The sequence below is a fragment of the Rana temporaria genome, chromosome 2 (assembly GCF_905171775.1).
Source record: "Rana temporaria chromosome 2, aRanTem1.1, whole genome shotgun sequence".
Classification (NCBI taxonomy): Eukaryota; Metazoa; Chordata; class Amphibia; order Anura; family Ranidae; genus Rana; species Rana temporaria.
In genome coordinates, this window is record NC_053490.1 from 444,298,393 (window position 1) to 444,315,715 (window position 17,323).

A 17,323-nucleotide genomic window follows, 5' to 3' on the forward strand; every position below is an offset into this window, starting at 1 on the left:
AAAAGACCAATATACAGTCCAAAGGGGAGTGTCCATAAACACCTTAGACATGCCCAGAAGACGTACTGTGATGTGAATCAGCACCTCCCGCCAGCAGCAAGCGCATAAAGCCTCTTACCAACAGGTGTTGACCCTCATGCCAGAGTTGTCAAACTGCACTTTATAGGAAACCTCTTTAAATCCACCACATCCACCTGGCTTGGTCCACTCTCATGCTACACACTGGGCACTCTCAAAAGTTAAGGACACATTCCTCTTCACAAACCAAAATAAATCAATCCCCAAAAGCATGTAAATTACAAAAAGGGCAACCTCATGGAGTAGTATAAAGAAATCCACATTTATTAAGAATGGTGCACACTCAGATAATAAGATCTGGCCAGTACAGTGGGACCTTGGATTACGAGCATAATCCGTTCCAGGAGAATGCTCGTAATCCAAAATACTCGCATTTCAAAGAGAGTTTCCCCATTGAAGTCAGTAGAAACAAAAATAATTTGTTCCGCATTGACTTCAATGGCATGCAACATGGCATGTGGCCAGAGGCGGGGGGGGGGGGGGGGGGGTACTGGTTCCCCCCGATCAACAATGATGTGGTCCAATGGGGCCCCCCTGTGCTCCTCTAATACAGAAAGTGTGTTAATGGCCAGATCACCAGGTAAAAACAGAGGAGAAAAAAAAGCCTTAAAAAAAAAAAAAAAAAAAAAAAACTAGCAATGATTGGTAAGCGGCGATAGTTTAAATTTTTGGTTTTAATACCACTTCAAGATAAGGAGTATTTTTCAACACCAGTTTGCTCATATTTGTGAGAGAAATTCAACCGATTAATCACCTGAGTGCCACCTTCAATGACTTGGCTCCATGATACTTGGAGTTGATTGTAAGAGCGTTCTCCAGGAATCGCAGGGCTAGGTCATACTCCATTACTCCATGTAGCACCAAGCCAATGTTACTCTGCAGAGACACGGAACAAAAATATGACGAGATTGCACAGTAGTTATTTCCACAAACATGATTTGGAGACAATTTAAATCGTGTGCCACCTATGTGCCATTACATCACATCGTTCCAGTACAGGAAACAAAACGCATTTTAGAGTGAAGTGGAATGACAGATACACCAATACCACATGATCGCAAATATACCCCCCGTTTATGGAATGCTATACTTACATCTAAAAGAGCCATTTCTGGATGCCCTTCTCCAAATACAAGTAGCATGAGGTAACGAGCCCTGTACAGCAGATTTAACGCAGTGGAGAGCTGGTTATTTGCGAAACAGTACAGCGCTAGATGCATCTACAACAAAACACATATGAATGTCAGCCAACACAACAAAATATCAGATGGTGGCCAGTTACGAAAAAGAAGGCTGGTTGCATGTTACACTTACGTATTCCTGAATGGTGCTGGGATGTTCAATACTCAGTATTCTCTCACTCATTAGAACAGCTTTCTGTTGGTTGCTTAAGGCCTTTAAAGACAATGCACAAAGTAACATTTACACAATCATATGCTGAAAAAACAAATTTCATATATTGCAAAATAAATGTTTTGCATTTTTAGCAGTAGATTCTGGAGTCGCAAGGCAAGTGTTTTGTGCATCAGTAAGAATAAGACCCCTTTCACACTGGAGCATTTTGCAGGTGCTATAGCGCTAAAAATAGCGCCTGTAAAACGCCCTTAAACAGCTGCACCATTCATTCCAGTGTGAAAGCCCGAGTGTGTGTTTACCGCTCCTGCCCATTGAAATCAATGGGACAGCGCGGCTATACCGCTGGCAATGTGCTGCAGCCACGCATTGCGGGCGGTTTTAACCCTTTATTGGCCGATAGCCGGGGTTAAAACTGCCCCACTAGCAGCCGAAATGCGCTGCAAATCGCCCATAGCTTCCCCAGGAAAAAATAGCACAGTTATACCGCCAACGCTATGAGCAGCTTAGTGTGAAAGGGGTCCACGTATATGTTTCCTATATAACCGAGTCAGTAGAAGTGCTCATTATTCCAGTGAATATTTTGAGATATATTTTTGTGATACATTGGAAAAAGTTTGAAAAAAATGTTGCCTTTTTTCCACTCCATACAGTCAAGCAGAAAGTCAGGTCCCTGTAGCAAGTGATTGCACTTGGATACCATTTTCTTTTACAGAACTACTTTTATAGATAATAAATCTGGAACCCATGAAAATGGATAAATACACAGTTGAAAGAGTTATAGGTTTTATGTCATCCATGCTCACCATACACACTTTTGCTAGTCTGAAATCACAGGCTGCTTCCTGGTTTAGGCCCCTTTCACACTACTGCGACTTCAAAGTTGCGCGAGTACTGAACTCACAAGAGTGACTTGAGGCCCACAGAGTCCAATTTCCTCATCCCACTTTATAGCCCAGAAACACAAACAGGCAGCTACACAAAAGGGAGTCTGCTCGCCATGCAGCTTTCTGTATGTTCACAAGGAGAAACATACCCATCTACTGGCATGTAAGGTCTTTTAAAATGTTGCCATAATTACATCAGATTCTGTGTCTCCTAGCTTAAACATTTAGGGAGAATTAAAGCACACTTTATCTTCCTAATCTAACCAGCAGCTAGTACAGTGGAACCACGGTTTAGGAGTAACTTGGTTTGAGAGCGTTTTGATTTGCGAGCAATTTTTTTTTTTTCTTAATTCTGACTCTGTTTGCGAGTGTTGACTCGCAAGACAAGCAGACTTCAAGCTAAATAAGCCTGCGGTACCTCATTTGGCCTGAGGTACGGGGGCGCAGAAGCTGAGCAGAACCCAAAATAGGCCTGCAGTACCTCATTTGGCCTGAGGTATGGGGGCGCAAGAGCTGAGAAAAGCCGAACATTGGCCTGCAGTACCTCATTTGGTCTGAGGTACGGGGGCACAGAAAACGAGCCAAAGTGTCCTCTGGCCTTTTCTGCATTCTGGCGCCCCCCCACCTCTGGCCGCATTCGGTATTGCAACCCATTGAAGTCAATGCGGAACAAATTATTTTCATTTCCATTGACTTCAATGGGAAAACTCGCTTTGATATGCAAGTACTTTGGATTACGAGCATACTCCTGGAATGGATTATGCTCGTAATCCGAGGTTCAACTGTATTGTACAAGTACTATAGAATGATAAATAAGGAATAATCGTTTACCTCGGTATAGTCGCCCATGATATAGTTGAGTCGGGCGAGCAGTCGTAGGCAGGCACAGATCTCCACGTGCATGGCACCATACACGTTGTTAAACAAATTTAAGGCTTCATTTATTAATTCGCACCCTTCCTTTAGGAAACCTACAAATCACGAAATGAATACACAAATAAGAAATAAAACAGCAATACTAGGGGGAAAACAAAAACGGGAACCACACAATACAAAATGATTATAACCCCACAATGTACATCCATTACAGAAACAATACGTGGAAGTCACTTCTGATTTGATTTTTGTAGTGTTCCTCTTCTATGATCATATTCAAATCTACAGATTCTTCCCATGTTAAAGAGGAGCTTCAGACTACCCCCTAAAAATTTTAAGTCAACGCGTACAAATATTGCTGACTTAATACAAATACTCCTCCCCTGGGCTTCGGGTCCCTAGCGCCAGCATCTTAACCAAGGTAAACCAGCTGTGGAGCCATGTGGCTGCGGGCGAAGGGGGGGGGGGTTGAACTTTCACTCAGATCGCCACAGCAGTCCGGCAGAAGTGGGTACCTGTCAAATCCAGGCACTCATTCTCCTCCCCCCAAAGAAAAAGCCAAGTGGCAAATGGTAAATGGTAAAGAGGGGGTAGGAGGCAAACAAGCAGAACTTCCCCTTTGGGGTGAGGTTTCACTTTATAACCAGCATCATCATAAGGCTGTCAGTATTTCATCCCTGGGAATAGAAAAATTCCCAGCTAATCTACAAAGAATTGTAACTCACTTCCTCTTAGCGGCTAGACTATCTATTACTAGGAAATGGAAAGATTCTAATCCGCCATCTCCCGATGATGCTGTTGACCTTACCAACCTTCATAACTCCTATGAAAAAATACTGGCATCATCCTTAGGCTTACTTCATAAATATACGATCCATTGGGCTACTTGGAATCTCTGTTACGATACCCTGACATGATTTGCTTCATTTAATACTATTATTTACTCGTTTTGTTTAGTTAACATTTCTTATGGAAGGATTGCCTCTCGGGCACTGTGAGTCCCCTCGGGGGTGTTCGGGAGTGTTCAATCCTCCCTTCTACGATTGAAATTAGATTTTTGTTTCAACATTTAGTATCACTAGGAATTCTCTACCTTATTTAAACAGTATTGTATATACTCAACTTCCTAATTAGCATTGTATATGTGCAATCGAAGATGTATGCTATTTCACCTCTTGTATACTGTAAAACATTGTTATTTTATTTGCTACTATTGTAAAATTTTGAATAATCCAATAAAAATATATTGAAATAAAAAAAAAAAAAAAAAAGGCTGTCAGTATTTCTAGAGATGCCATTAATTATATGAGAAACATAGCGGGTCTACCGCCTTCAATCAGTCTGCACTGCGCATAATTCCACTGCTGAATCCTGACAAAATAAATTCTACATGTAGGAAGTAAGAAAGGCAGCAGCACCCCAACGTATAAGCAGTATAGATAACCTGCACACTGGATTCATAAAGAACTACTATATAATGCCACAGTACAATAATGTTATCCTTCATAAGTAAAGAGGTCCTTCACACTTTGTGAATTTACATCACCCCATTAAATACTGTAAATTACATACAACAGTAACTGCCATGATGGGCTGATACTCACCCTGTTGTACTTTAGCTTGTCCACTCTGGAAGAAATGAAAAGCATCAGATGCTTTGGGATTGACATGTTTCACCACAGGGAAAATATTCAATATGTCCTCTTCTGTAAAGGTTGGTTTGTGTCGGGTATCAAAGTTATACTCTTTGAGCAAAACCTGGAGTTGAATGAGAAATCACATTTAGGACACAATTATTTCTATATATGATGTCATATGGCAGGGATATGCAATTAGCGGACCTCCAGCTGTTGCAGAACTACAATTCCCATGAGGCATAGCAAGACTCTGACAGCCACAAGCATGACACCCAGAGGCATGATGGGACTTGTAGTTTTGCAACAGCTGGAGGTCCGCTAATTGCATATCCCTGTCATATGGCAAACAAACTAGTGACTCAAAGATTATTACTAGTTACAAAATCACCATACAAGAGGAATATGAAAAAGTATACAGACATGTTATTATAGAGCAGCCTTTTTCCATGACCCTTTTTTGGGGTGCCTTGATGTTTCTTCAGCAGTACCCTGGCAAAATGCCTACAATTTGCCCACAAATGTATACAAGCCAGCAGGAGGATCAAGCCTGCCTTTTAGTTACACAAAGCCACAAAATTTTATTGTGCACCATTTCAACCTTTCGTGTTCCATCCTAACAACCAGTGATGTCAGAGAGGACAAGAAATGTGTTGATCGCCTGCACAGCATCCTTATTTGTCCCTCTCCATCAGTACTGGGGTTACATTAGCTGAGTGATGGATAGAAACTTAGGGAGAGGAGAAACACCGGAATACTAGTCAGTACTAGAGTGCAAAAGTGTATTTGCTTTGTAAGAAAAAAAATCACCTCTAATGTTGGGGGTCTATGTGTATGTTACAATAGAGAATGGTGTGCCTTGACTGAAAAAAGGTTGGATATAGAGAGAGTACACCGTTGCAGCAACTTCGAACTCTAGCAGCAATTTCCATTATTAGGATATTGATTTACCCGTTAATACCTTGTATACCAGATCGTTTATTTTCAGGAATTATATATCAAGATATGGTATATCTTTACAATTCTTTATGATTCAGAGATGAATTCTTTCAAATAGAATTGTGGACATTTATCAATCCTGTCTCAAGGCAAAGCAGAACAGGGAGACATCTGTGAGAGGTTTGTTCCAAAGTTAACTTGAATTTCTCCTTTGGCTGCAGTAAAGTAGCACCTCTGGATGAACGAAACCTGACCCTGACCACTTCATTATGCATCTATTTAGATTGGAAATCTGTCTTCCATACATGAATACAGAGCAAAAGACAGTCTATAAACCGGTCACAGAGACTTTGCTGAAGAAAACACAGCCTGGCTTGCAATTGTGTTGCCAATTTGCTTCATAAAAAGGTCTCTCAATGTATACTGCATTTTATTACAATGCTCATTTCTTTCAAAAAGCTTTTTAATTCACTAAATGTTTTATCCCAAAGTCAGTTAAAGGAGTGTAGGAAAAAAACAACAAATACAAAAACCACAACCCCTAATACTCACCTAATTGGCTGCAGCTGTCCCACACTGGGGCTAAGACGGACAACGGAGCAATCACATGGCTGCCGTTCTTGGTCTTCACTGAGCAAAGAGCGGCGATTGTCAGTCACCACTCTCTGCTCCTCTAACACTCACTGTAAGGATGAGCTCTGGCATGTTCGCATAGAACACGTGCAGAGCCCGCCAAGAAGTGTGCACGGCGCTGCGCTAATCACAGCCAGGGAGACATTGTCCCGATTGCTCGGCGCTGTGCACACTTCCTGGCGGGCTCTGCACATGTTCTATGCGAACACGCCAGAGCTCATCCTTACTGGAGAGCTGGGCTGAAGAAGGGGTGGGAGTGGCTTGCTCAGGCTCTCAGCAGCACACTTCAGAGTTTGAGTCAGCTGCCAGTCAAGTATCGGTGTGGATTCTGACCTTAAAAAGTCAGGATCCTTCCAGAGCCTGGACTAGCTTTGTGATGTCACCCAACAGCCCACTGTCAGCTTAATCTGGGTAACAGAAATAAGAGCAGCCAGAAGAGAAGTATTGGCAAAAAAAGTTGGAAGTCAAGTATAATTATGAGATCTTTACTAAAGATTGTAATTTGTCGCAAAGCTCAAAAAAATAAAACTAAGAAATAAAAAGGTTTAATTGCTTAAAGTGTTTGTTAATGCACAATATCAAGGACACACAGTAAGAAAGTCCATCATTTTTAGGCATCATATTAGCATGCATTTTTTTCTAGAAATCTATATTTTCAAAAAAAAAAAACAGCTTTTATGGTTTGTTCATGTGACTGCATGGCATTCTTGCATGTCCTCTTTTGTACAGCAGTGGGTGGTTAGTTCATTGGTGCTCTTAACCGAGACAAGTATACACTATAGAGGGACATGCTTTTTTTCATATTATGCCCGGGATTTACAACCACTTATGGGCTGGGCTGCTAGATCTAAGAAAATAGTCATAGGATCGGTTTTGTGAGCCGTGTAGATTTTATCACAAAATAAATTACCCAATAGAGTGCCCAATCCCAGCCTAAATTAAGCTCTAGTCCCATAATGCTAGCCTTAAGATTATATTCAAAATGGAATAAAAATAATTTAAAATTGGGATGGCAGTAAGTGCCTACATTCACAGCAACTGGAGCCAGCTCACTGGATCCTGCATGATTCCCAGCAACTAGAGCCATTTTTGGCTGCAGTGCAGAGAAGTGACAAAGATCTGTTACCAAGAGCAAAAAGGATTATAGTCGAAATAAATTAGGCCTATCCTGCCTATCTGTATCAACAATCAGGTGTAAAATAATAACACCGGCCAAGGTACACCCAAATTTATCTCTCTACCCCTCAGCTCACTCCTTCAGTCTCCTCGTGTATCAATAATTTACTTCTAGACATGTCAGCCTGGATGTCACACCACTTCCACAACCAAGCTTATAATATTTCCTCCCCCAAGTACTCCTTCCACTAATCTCTGTCAAGATCAATAACACAACCATCAGCCCATCCCTGCATGCCAAGATTCTAGGTGTAATTCTCAACTCTAAACTCTTCGGCCCCAAATCCAATCACTGTCCGAATCTTGCCGCCTCAACCTTCCTAATCAATGACACCACAAAGCTCCCAATTCACTCCCTGGTCATCTTTGGCCATGACTACTGCTACTTCCTTCTCATTGGATTTCCTTTACATAGGCAATCACCCCCCCCCCCCCCCCCCTCTTCAGTCCATTATGAACGCTGCAGCCAGGCTAATCCATCATACCAACTAGTAATAAAAGGTAGCAATGGTTTTTATTTGTGGCTCTGCAAAGAAATCACAAATGTTTACCTACCCAGCAATTTTTGATTGGTGGTTATAGCTGCAACGCCTGCACTTTCATATAGCATTGCTTTTATTAAAAAAAGAAAATTAATACTTATGGATTGTTTCCAAATCATTGTATGTACTTTGCCAATGCCAAAGGCAAAATAAGCCTATGGCTATGGACAACAGACCTTTCCCTTACTCCATGTCTACACCAGAGGCAGTGGACCACACTGTGGTAAAAAGGTCAAAGATTTACCTGAATGCCAACTTTAATAGAGATTTCTCTGAGGAGGCTAATCTTTTGCAGGTTGTACACTTCCACCGCATGATCCACATTTTCACTAAAGAGAGAAAGTATATAGTTAAACACAAGTTTAAACATTTTTTTTTTGTAAGTGTTGGTTTGTATCAGTTTAAAACAAACCAGCAGGCTGCATAAACCTCACACAGAAGATAAAAAAAAAAATAAAAAGAGAAGAAGAATACTATATATATATATATATATATATATATATATATATATATATATATATATATATATATAAAATATAAAAAATAAATAAAAAAAAGGCAGAATCACTGGATTCGATTATAGGTGGGGACCTCAGATTCTTACTGGAGTTTCTTTTTTCACCTGTATAGGGAAGGTCCTCTGGACCCGATCACTGTGAATTATGGGATGTCTTTATCCCTTTCATGCCTAAGCCTATTCATGACATTTGGTGTTTACAAGTTAAAATCCGTATTTTTGGCTAGAAAATTACTTAGAACCCCCAAACATTATATATATCTTTTTAGCAGAGAATCTAGAGAATAAAATGGCGATTGTTGCAATATTTTATGTCACACAGTATTTGTGCAGCGGTGTTTTAAACGCAACTTTTTGGGAAAAATTTACTTTCATGAATTTAAAAAAAATGAAAAAGTAAAGTTAGCCCAATTTTTTTTGCATAATGTGAAAGATGATGATGTTAGAGTTACAGAGGAGGTCTAGTGCTAGAATTATTGCTCTCGCTCTGACGATACCTTACATGTGTGATTTGAACGCTGTTTTCATATGCGGGCGCGACTTCCGTATGCATTTTCTTTGTTGCGCAAGCTCGCGGGGAGGAGGGCGATTTAAAAATTATTATTTTTTTCTTATTTATTTTTATAATATTAAATTGTGTTTTTTTTTTTACATTTTGATCACTTTTATTGCTGTCACAAGGAATGTAAACATCCCTTGTGACAGTAATAGGTGGTGACAGGTACTCTTTATGGAGGGATCGGGGGTCTAAAGGACCCCCAATCCCTCCTTTACACTTCAAAGTATTTAGATCGTCGAAAACGGCGATTCTGAATACTGTGTACCTTTTAAAATCCGGCGCCATTTGCAGCCGAGAAACCCGGAAGTGACGTCATGACGCCGCTTCCGTGTTTTCAATGCGGAGACTGAATCAAAGCCATTTACGGCTTTGTTTCAGAGTGCGCCTGGACGATGGAGGCGCCGGATCAGGTCTCCCGGTGGGACGGGAGAGGCCCGGTCAGAGCGGCGAGGGGGACGGAATGTCCCCTCCCGCATAACAACCGAGCAGCTTTTAGCCGCATCGGTTGTTATGTCTGGATAGCCGATCGCCGGCTCTAAACAACGGTACCGGGATGATGCCTGCGGCTGCAGGCATCATCCAGGTATAACCCCCGAAACCCGAGGACACATATATGCGTTCGCTCGGTGTGAAAGGGTTAAATATGTATATTGTGTTATGCTAAATAAAACGTTTAAAAAATAAATACTCACAGGAAACCCAGCTCTTACCAATTAGCCATCATCTTCTGATGACAGCATGGGGCGGGCAGATTTACTAAAACTGAGGCACTCAGTATCTGGCACAGCTGTGCATGGTAGTCAATAAGCTTCAGCTTGTTCAATTAAGCTTTGATAATAAAACCTGGAAGCTGCTTTAATACAGAGCTGAACCAGACTTTGCACGCTTTTAGTAGATCCCCCTCAATGAATCTACTACTCCAGTATGATGTTGACCATGTACTGCATGCACATGCTGATTTTTTTCAAACTTGGTAGATGAGTGAAAAGTCAACCCAACAGCCTGGGGTATCTGTACCACCTACCAGTCAAGGTCAAAATCAAAGTAGGCTTTGGCTTCAGAGCAGATGTTCTTCCAGAGTTCCTGCGGGGTGACACTGGCCCAGGCTGTGTTGTCAGCACTACTGAGATTTCTGTTTTTGCGCTTCTTGTTTTTCTTCTTGGAGACCAGCTCATCAGCCGGGAGGTGAGCAACTGAGTTGGGGAAAGAGCTGAGGAAGCAGTTCAGGAAATGGCTAATGGCAGCAGACAGACCAGAAAGTTCTACGCCCTATACAGGAATAAATGCATTTATTGTCAGAGAGAATTTCTAACATATTAAAAAAGAGACATACATTTTAAAATGCTTAGCTCCGATTAAAGCTCAACTCCAGCCAAAAATGGAATGTAAATACTGTAATGCATCAAATTACTTTACTCCTTTAATTATCTCTTGTTAAGCCACCTTGCTGCGTAATGGATCAGTCACAATTTCCTCTATGAGAAAAGCTGGTGCCCAAGCATTTTTACCAGCTCAATCTTCCTGGGCACTGGTCTCCCCACCACCCCCCCATGAACTCTACCTCTGGAGACTAAGAGAGGGCACAGCTGCTGGAGGTAAGCATTTCCTCCACCAATAAGGGATGTCCACATCAAGCAGGCAATTGTATAATATGTATACTACAGGGGAAGGTTTAGTATTTATTGATTAATGACATAAGCAATGATTTTGTGAATACCGTAACCCGAGGAGAATGGCTAGGAGATGAACAGCTGAAGGACCCAAGAAAGTACTTTTAGCTGAATGAAGGGCAAGTTACCCTGCGCACTGGTACAAGACTATATAAAATGTTTTGACTGTGTGTATATGTATACTTCAGTGCAGGATTAGTATTTATTGATTGGCAAATGGCATAAGCAGTAATTTTGTGGATACAGTAACCAGATGAGAGGAGAAAAAAAAAAAGGGGGGGGGGGGAGAAAGGAAACCTCCTTACTAAGTATATATTACTTGAACAACTCCCTGCCTCAGTAACTAGGGATTCGGGCTAGTCTGGTTTCCCGTTGGAGTTACTGCATCTATCAGACCCTGGACTAGATCAAGGCTGTCCACTTAGAGCTCATGTTGGTCTTGACTAATATTTGGCTCAAGTCCTGTGATTAGAACCCTTCCGGAGTATTACCTCAGGCATACACTGTGGTGTTCATTAATTTCAAAGCTTTTCCCAACAGTAGCTCATATAAGCTGTAGTTCCTACCTGGACCAGAAGGTATACTAAGGGTGGCTACTGTGACATAAAGAGCCCTTATTGGGAATAAACGCAGTCCTGACCACAGCTAAAGTGACTTAACTCAATCTGGCTAGTCTCTCTGCATCTGTTTAATCAAAAAGCAGTCCACACAATACGGACATATTGGTTCCCCTCATTGCTTTCAAGGACTATTTTTGATGTGTCTAAACTAGTCTATTGGTCTAGCTAGATTCACAATTGTTTCAGCAATTCCTTGGCCATCATTGCTTTTAACCAAGTGCCTCATCCCGGCATACGGTTGACTGCTGGTATGACAGTGGGTAATGCATGTGAGCCTGAGTCTTTTACTTTGTTTTTAACACCATTAACAATGTTGTCTTATGGTTTTTACTGTGCTTTTTTTGTGGAAATTTTATTAATAAAAATTTTCAATTTTTGTGACTATTATACTGCTGTGTGTTTCCCTTTGGCATATTTTGAAGGGGAAACCCAGAATTCACGCTGCAGGGTCATATCTCTTTATAAAGGGCAGATAAGTAAACCCCTCATTTAAGCCATATGGGGCATGCGAGTTCAACCAAAAAATCCACCTGAAAACCGTAAAAATTTTGCTGGCGCAAGTGAAAAATGTATTATATTGTTGTGGTGGGTTTGCTGCAATTGAGTGAACAAAAGGATCAAGTCACCATTTGGTGTCTGGACCTTTAAAAATGTGCGTGATAAGAGAATTGCGCTCCCCTATTTTTTCCTTTAGTTATCACCACCTATTGCTAGGGTCGGATTAGATTACTAATGATCAATGTGTAACACCTCTATTTAAATACACAAAAGTGCTAAAACTCTTCTCATGGGTGATGTAAATACACTCCACAAGCACATAGACCTATATGCAACTAGCGTGAGTCTATCTATACCTTTATACCATAGTGCTCATACAGTACTTGAGTGCCGTTATTCAATATTTGTGACTGCCCATCCTAGGCAAACAAGCTTACACAAACCAGAAAAATATATATAAAATAATATATTATGTGAAAAACAATTCAGTTCATTAAAGTCCTGATGTGTTAATTTAATATTCCTTTAAAGTTATTTTCCCGTGGAGTTATGTCATGCAGCAATGACACTTTTCTGTGATAATGACACCACTTCCTGTGATATGACACCACTTGCTGTGATATTGACACTACGTTCTGTGAGATCCCGTCACCGTTAGAAATGGCCACTCACCAGATCTCAATCAATCAAGATGCCTTTGGTTCATTCCCAGGATAACCACTCACAGGAAGTGGTGTCATTATCACAGAAAAGTGTAATTGCTGCATGACATAACTCCATGGGAAAAGCACTTTAAAGGAATATTAAATTAACACATCAGGACTTTAATGAACTGAATTGTTTTTCACATATTATTTTATATATATTTTTCTGGTTTGTGCAAGCTTGTTTGCCTAGGATGGGCAGTCACAAATATTGAATAACGGCACTCAAGTACTGTATGAGCACTATGGTATAAAGGTATAGATAGACTCACGCTAGTTGCATATAGGTCTATGTGCTTGTGGAGTGTATTTACATCACCCATGAGAAAAAATTTAGCACTTTTGTGTATTTAAATAGAGGTGTTACACATTGATCATTAGTAATCTAATCCGAACCTAGCAATAGGTGGTGATAACTAAAGGAAAAAATAGGGGAGCGCAATTCTCTTATCACGCACAAAAAATCCACCTGGCCTCTGTTTTTAGCAGCTATTTAACCAAATCGCTCTTTCTTGGTCCTAATTTTTGCTGTTCAATGACCCAAAAATGTCTGCTTATGAATGAATGAATGAATGAATGAGTGAGTCAAGACGACTGGAAAAAGGTTGAGAAATACGGCTCTAACCATTGTCATTTCTTACTAATTGCACACAAAATATTCCTATGCCCCAATATTAGCCAACGTGCTAAAAACTTAAAATAGTAGCACTAAAAACTACATTTTAGCAAATACCTATCTATATATTATATTAAAAAAAAATGTAAATGTTTATATTACCTGCAGATAGGTCTTGAAAACATGCTTTGCAGATCTTGTAATCATTTCACTAATTAAGATTTTCTGAAAAAAATGAACAGAAGACACAATCGTAACTTTTCTACTATAGACGTATAAATGAAAACACCCAGAAGTCATGCAATCAAAAATATTCATTTGTGTTAGGTATTTCTGGTCAGAAGAGGATGAACAGCTGCTTTTCTGTATTGATGACAGAAGATCAATGTGAAATATCAGGTGCAAGAAGACTGATGAGCTGATAAAGTCTATGGTGCTCATAGGAAATAAAATGTTAAAGTGTTGATAAGGGGCTAAGGGGCTCAAATTTAAAAGATGCAGAACCAGGCTGTTTCTCCTGCTGTCTCTTGTTCTTTTACATAATCAAAAAAATGTTTTAAGTGTGTACTAAGGAAGTAAGGAGACTACATTTTCGGACTCCTTTGTCCAATTGCCTACTGAACTGAACCTGGCTGCCAGGATCATTCATCAGCTTTAGTACAATCTCAGGCACCCTGGAACAGGAATGCTGTATTCAGGGTGTCCTTTGAACAATAAAGTTGACTGCAGGAATGCTACTTGGTGTACAGCTGTCATTAGTTCTGATCTTGTGAATGCAGCTGGAGTCAAGCCACAAGGAAGCCAGCACCTAATGTAAGGAAGTCTTAAGCGGAGTAATCGTTTTGCTTATCATTAGCATATCAGCAATAACAGCCTCCCCTGCTGTTCTCTCAGCACAGGTTTCATTTAAATAAAGATATTATTTGATCTAATAATGCACTCAAAGTTGGGTTTCCTTTTTCAGAAAGCAGTGAACCCATAGACAATATCCACAGCCATCTTACAGCCTTGCTTTGTTTTTTTAAGCCTAGTACACACACATGAGCCGAATGTCGGTGGCATTGGCCAGATCAATAGAAACCGGCCAACATTCGGCCCATGTGTGCTGCAGCCGATCTGGGGCATGATCAAAAAAAGGACTGTCATCCATCCCCCGGTCAGAACACAATAGAACAGCAGGGGAAATTGCTGTACCAACATCACATAGTACAGCGGCTCAGACCTGAGCTGGCAGTTTTTTTTTTCGTTCAGCCGGTAAGATTGAAAATAAACAAACAGTAGTGTGTAGCAGGCTTTAGTCCTACAATCTGCTGCAAATAACCAACTTCATTACTTACATAAACATGATCTAATTGGGATGGAACAGGAAACTTCTTGACAATTTCTATGACTTTTCCAAGGTAGCGCATATTAATTCCTCTCTGATGCATAGCTTCAGCTAAGGAGGCTCCATCCATGGGAACTACATTATGGTCAAGGCAGTCCTTAATCTGTAAAGCAGGATACAAAAGCACATACAGTCACATGGAGCACTTGGTGTACAAACACAAAGCTGTACCCACTAAATCAGCGTATAACAATATGCTTGCCCTTTGTGTGTCATGTCTTATTAAAATAGCACCATTATATTACCAAACCTATTTACTGATTTCACACCCAAAAGATTTACAGAGTTACCACGTTTAGAAGAGTTTGGTGCTTGAAATGCCACTAAACTCAGCTTGTGAAACCATTTTTTGGCGTTCCAAAAAAACCCTCTAAACTCAACTGCCTAGAAACGACCATAAACAACCCTGTGTACATGGTACTGATAAGATAACAGAGGAAAGTTCAGAAGCAGTTGAAAAAAATGCCCAATTGCTCCTAAATGTCTGTTTACCAGCTGCAGTGTACATAAGGCATTAGGGCTCATGCACACAGGGCATTAGAAAAACTAAGTTGCAAAGCCACTACCAACCCCAGGGAAAAGCGGATGTAAAAACATGCATTTAGTAGCTTTTTGTATTGGCGTTAATGCACGTTTAGCCACGCTAGATTTGAGCGGCGTTTCTCTGCCTCTATTCGAAATCAATGGTTCCTTATGCGAGCCCATGAAGTCGGATCATAAAGAACCGATTTGCGGTGCAACTTGTGCGCTGAGGATCTTGAAGAGGAACCCCAGACAAAATAGAAGAATAAAAAACGGCGTTGAGTCCCATCCCCCCATACCAGACCCTTCAGTCTAATATGGATTTTAAGCTGAACCCCCACACGAGACCCTTATCTGAGCATGCAACCCAGCAGGTCAGGAAAGGGGGAGACTCCACACCCCCCGACCATACCAGGCCACATACCCTCAACATGGGGGGTGTGTGCTTTGAGGCAGGTCAGGAAAGGCATGGGGTGACCGCAAAGCACCTTGTGCCCATGTTGATGGGGACAATGGCCTCTTCCCGACAACCCTGGTCGTTGGTTGTCAGGATCTGCAGGTAACGGCTTATCGGAATCTGAAAGCCCCCTTTAACAAGGTGCCAAATGTGACACTGGAGGGGGGGGGGGGGGGGGAGGGTTCCGATGAGCGGAAGTTCCACTTTAGGGTGGAGCTCCGCTTTAATATAGGCTTACCTGTAGCATTATATAAGAAAAATAGGTTTACAACCTCCTAAAAGCGGGATTCCACCCGAATTTTTTTTTTTTTTGCTGACTTTTAATAAGGACACTTACCTGTCTGTTGGTCTCCCAATGGCGATCGCTCGGTCCTGGTGTCTCCATCCTTACTGAGGGAAACAGGTAGTGAAGCCTTACGGCTTCACTGCCTGTTTCCTACTGCGCATGCGCGACTCGCACTGCGCTTTGTGAATGGGCGGCTGCCTCCTGGGATACACACAGTTCCCAGAAGGCAGCGTGGCTTATTCACAAGAAGACACAGCGATGTAGGACGAACCAGAAGATCCACCATGGTGGAAGAACAGGCAGAAGAGCTACTTCCGCATAGCAACCGCCCTTTCAGGTGAGTATACTTTTTTTTATGCCTAAAAAACGGGTGGAACTCCACTTTAAGCTGACCCCCAGCAACCTACATAGCCAGGTTCAGATAGATATCAGCTGGAAATGCTAAGCATCCATTAATTTGTACATTTGTGTTTTATTCACTTGGCTTCACTTTTTCTCTTATAAAATGGATACATTGAGAAACAAAATGTAGCCCTATGGCACACAACCAGCTTCCTTTTTGTTTTCCCATACTGTAAAAGGAAGAACGTGATGTGACTCATTGTCATTTTAAATTTTCCAGTCTTTAAACAACTTAACCCCCCCCCCCCCCCCCAAAAGAAAACATACCGTATTTTCCGGCGTATAAGACGACTTTCTGGATGAAAAAAAATGCATCCAAAGTCGGGGGTCGTCTTATACTCCGGGTACGGTCTCCGTGCTGCGAGAGTGTCAATGAAGACGCTCCTTCTCCTCAGAGTGTTCTGTGATAGGTGGAACACAAATCTTCCCAGCAGCGCCCCTGTTCTGTGTTCCTCCTATCACAGATGCCTTCTCATCCTCGGACGAGATGAGAAGACGAGCGTGATAGGCGGAACACAGAACAGAGGCGCTGCTGGGAAATGTTGTGTTCCGCCTAACACAGGACAGTCTGAGGAGAAGGCGCGTCTTTTAAATCATTGACGCTCGCAGCACAGAGACTGTCACCGCACCGCACATTCAGAAAAAAAGTGAGTGATGGCACTGTTTGCAGTGATTGCACAGTGGGGGCAAGCTCAGGCACAGAGAGGGGGCAAGCTCAGGCACAGAGAGGGGGCAAGCTCAGGCACAGAGAGGGGGCAAGCTCAGGCACAGAGAGGGGGCAAGCTCAGGCACAGTGAGGGGGCAAGTGATGGCACAGTGAGGGGGCAAGTGATGGCACAGTGAGGGGGCAAGTGATGGCACAGTCGGGGCATGTAATGTAATGACACAGTGAGGAATGTAATGTAATGGCACAGTGAGATTTGAGAAAAGCCTGTTTCTGTCAGCGGTTCTGGCTACCCCTCAGCTT

General features: G+C 41.7%; 1 protein-coding gene across 3 annotated transcripts in view; it reads right to left on the bottom strand.

Annotated features, from left to right (window-relative positions):
* Nucleotides 1–17,323, bottom strand: part of CLUH (clustered mitochondria homolog) — a 94,361-nt gene that overhangs the window by 10,625 nt on the left and 66,413 nt on the right. For all 3 annotated transcript variants that reach the window (XM_040338448.1, XM_040338447.1, XM_040338450.1), the window contains exons 14-22: nt 14,640–14,792; nt 13,465–13,527; nt 10,219–10,463; nt 8,363–8,447; nt 4,799–4,952; nt 3,150–3,289; nt 1,393–1,473; nt 1,173–1,298; nt 833–954 (exon numbers count right to left, since the gene is read on the bottom strand). In XM_040338448.1, the coding sequence (XP_040194382.1) occupies nt 833–954; nt 1,173–1,298; nt 1,393–1,473; nt 3,150–3,289; nt 4,799–4,952; nt 8,363–8,447; nt 10,219–10,463; nt 13,465–13,527; nt 14,640–14,792 (1,169 nt within the window). The remainder of the gene's footprint in view (nt 1–832; nt 955–1,172; nt 1,299–1,392; nt 1,474–3,149; nt 3,290–4,798; nt 4,953–8,362; nt 8,448–10,218; nt 10,464–13,464; nt 13,528–14,639; nt 14,793–17,323) is intronic.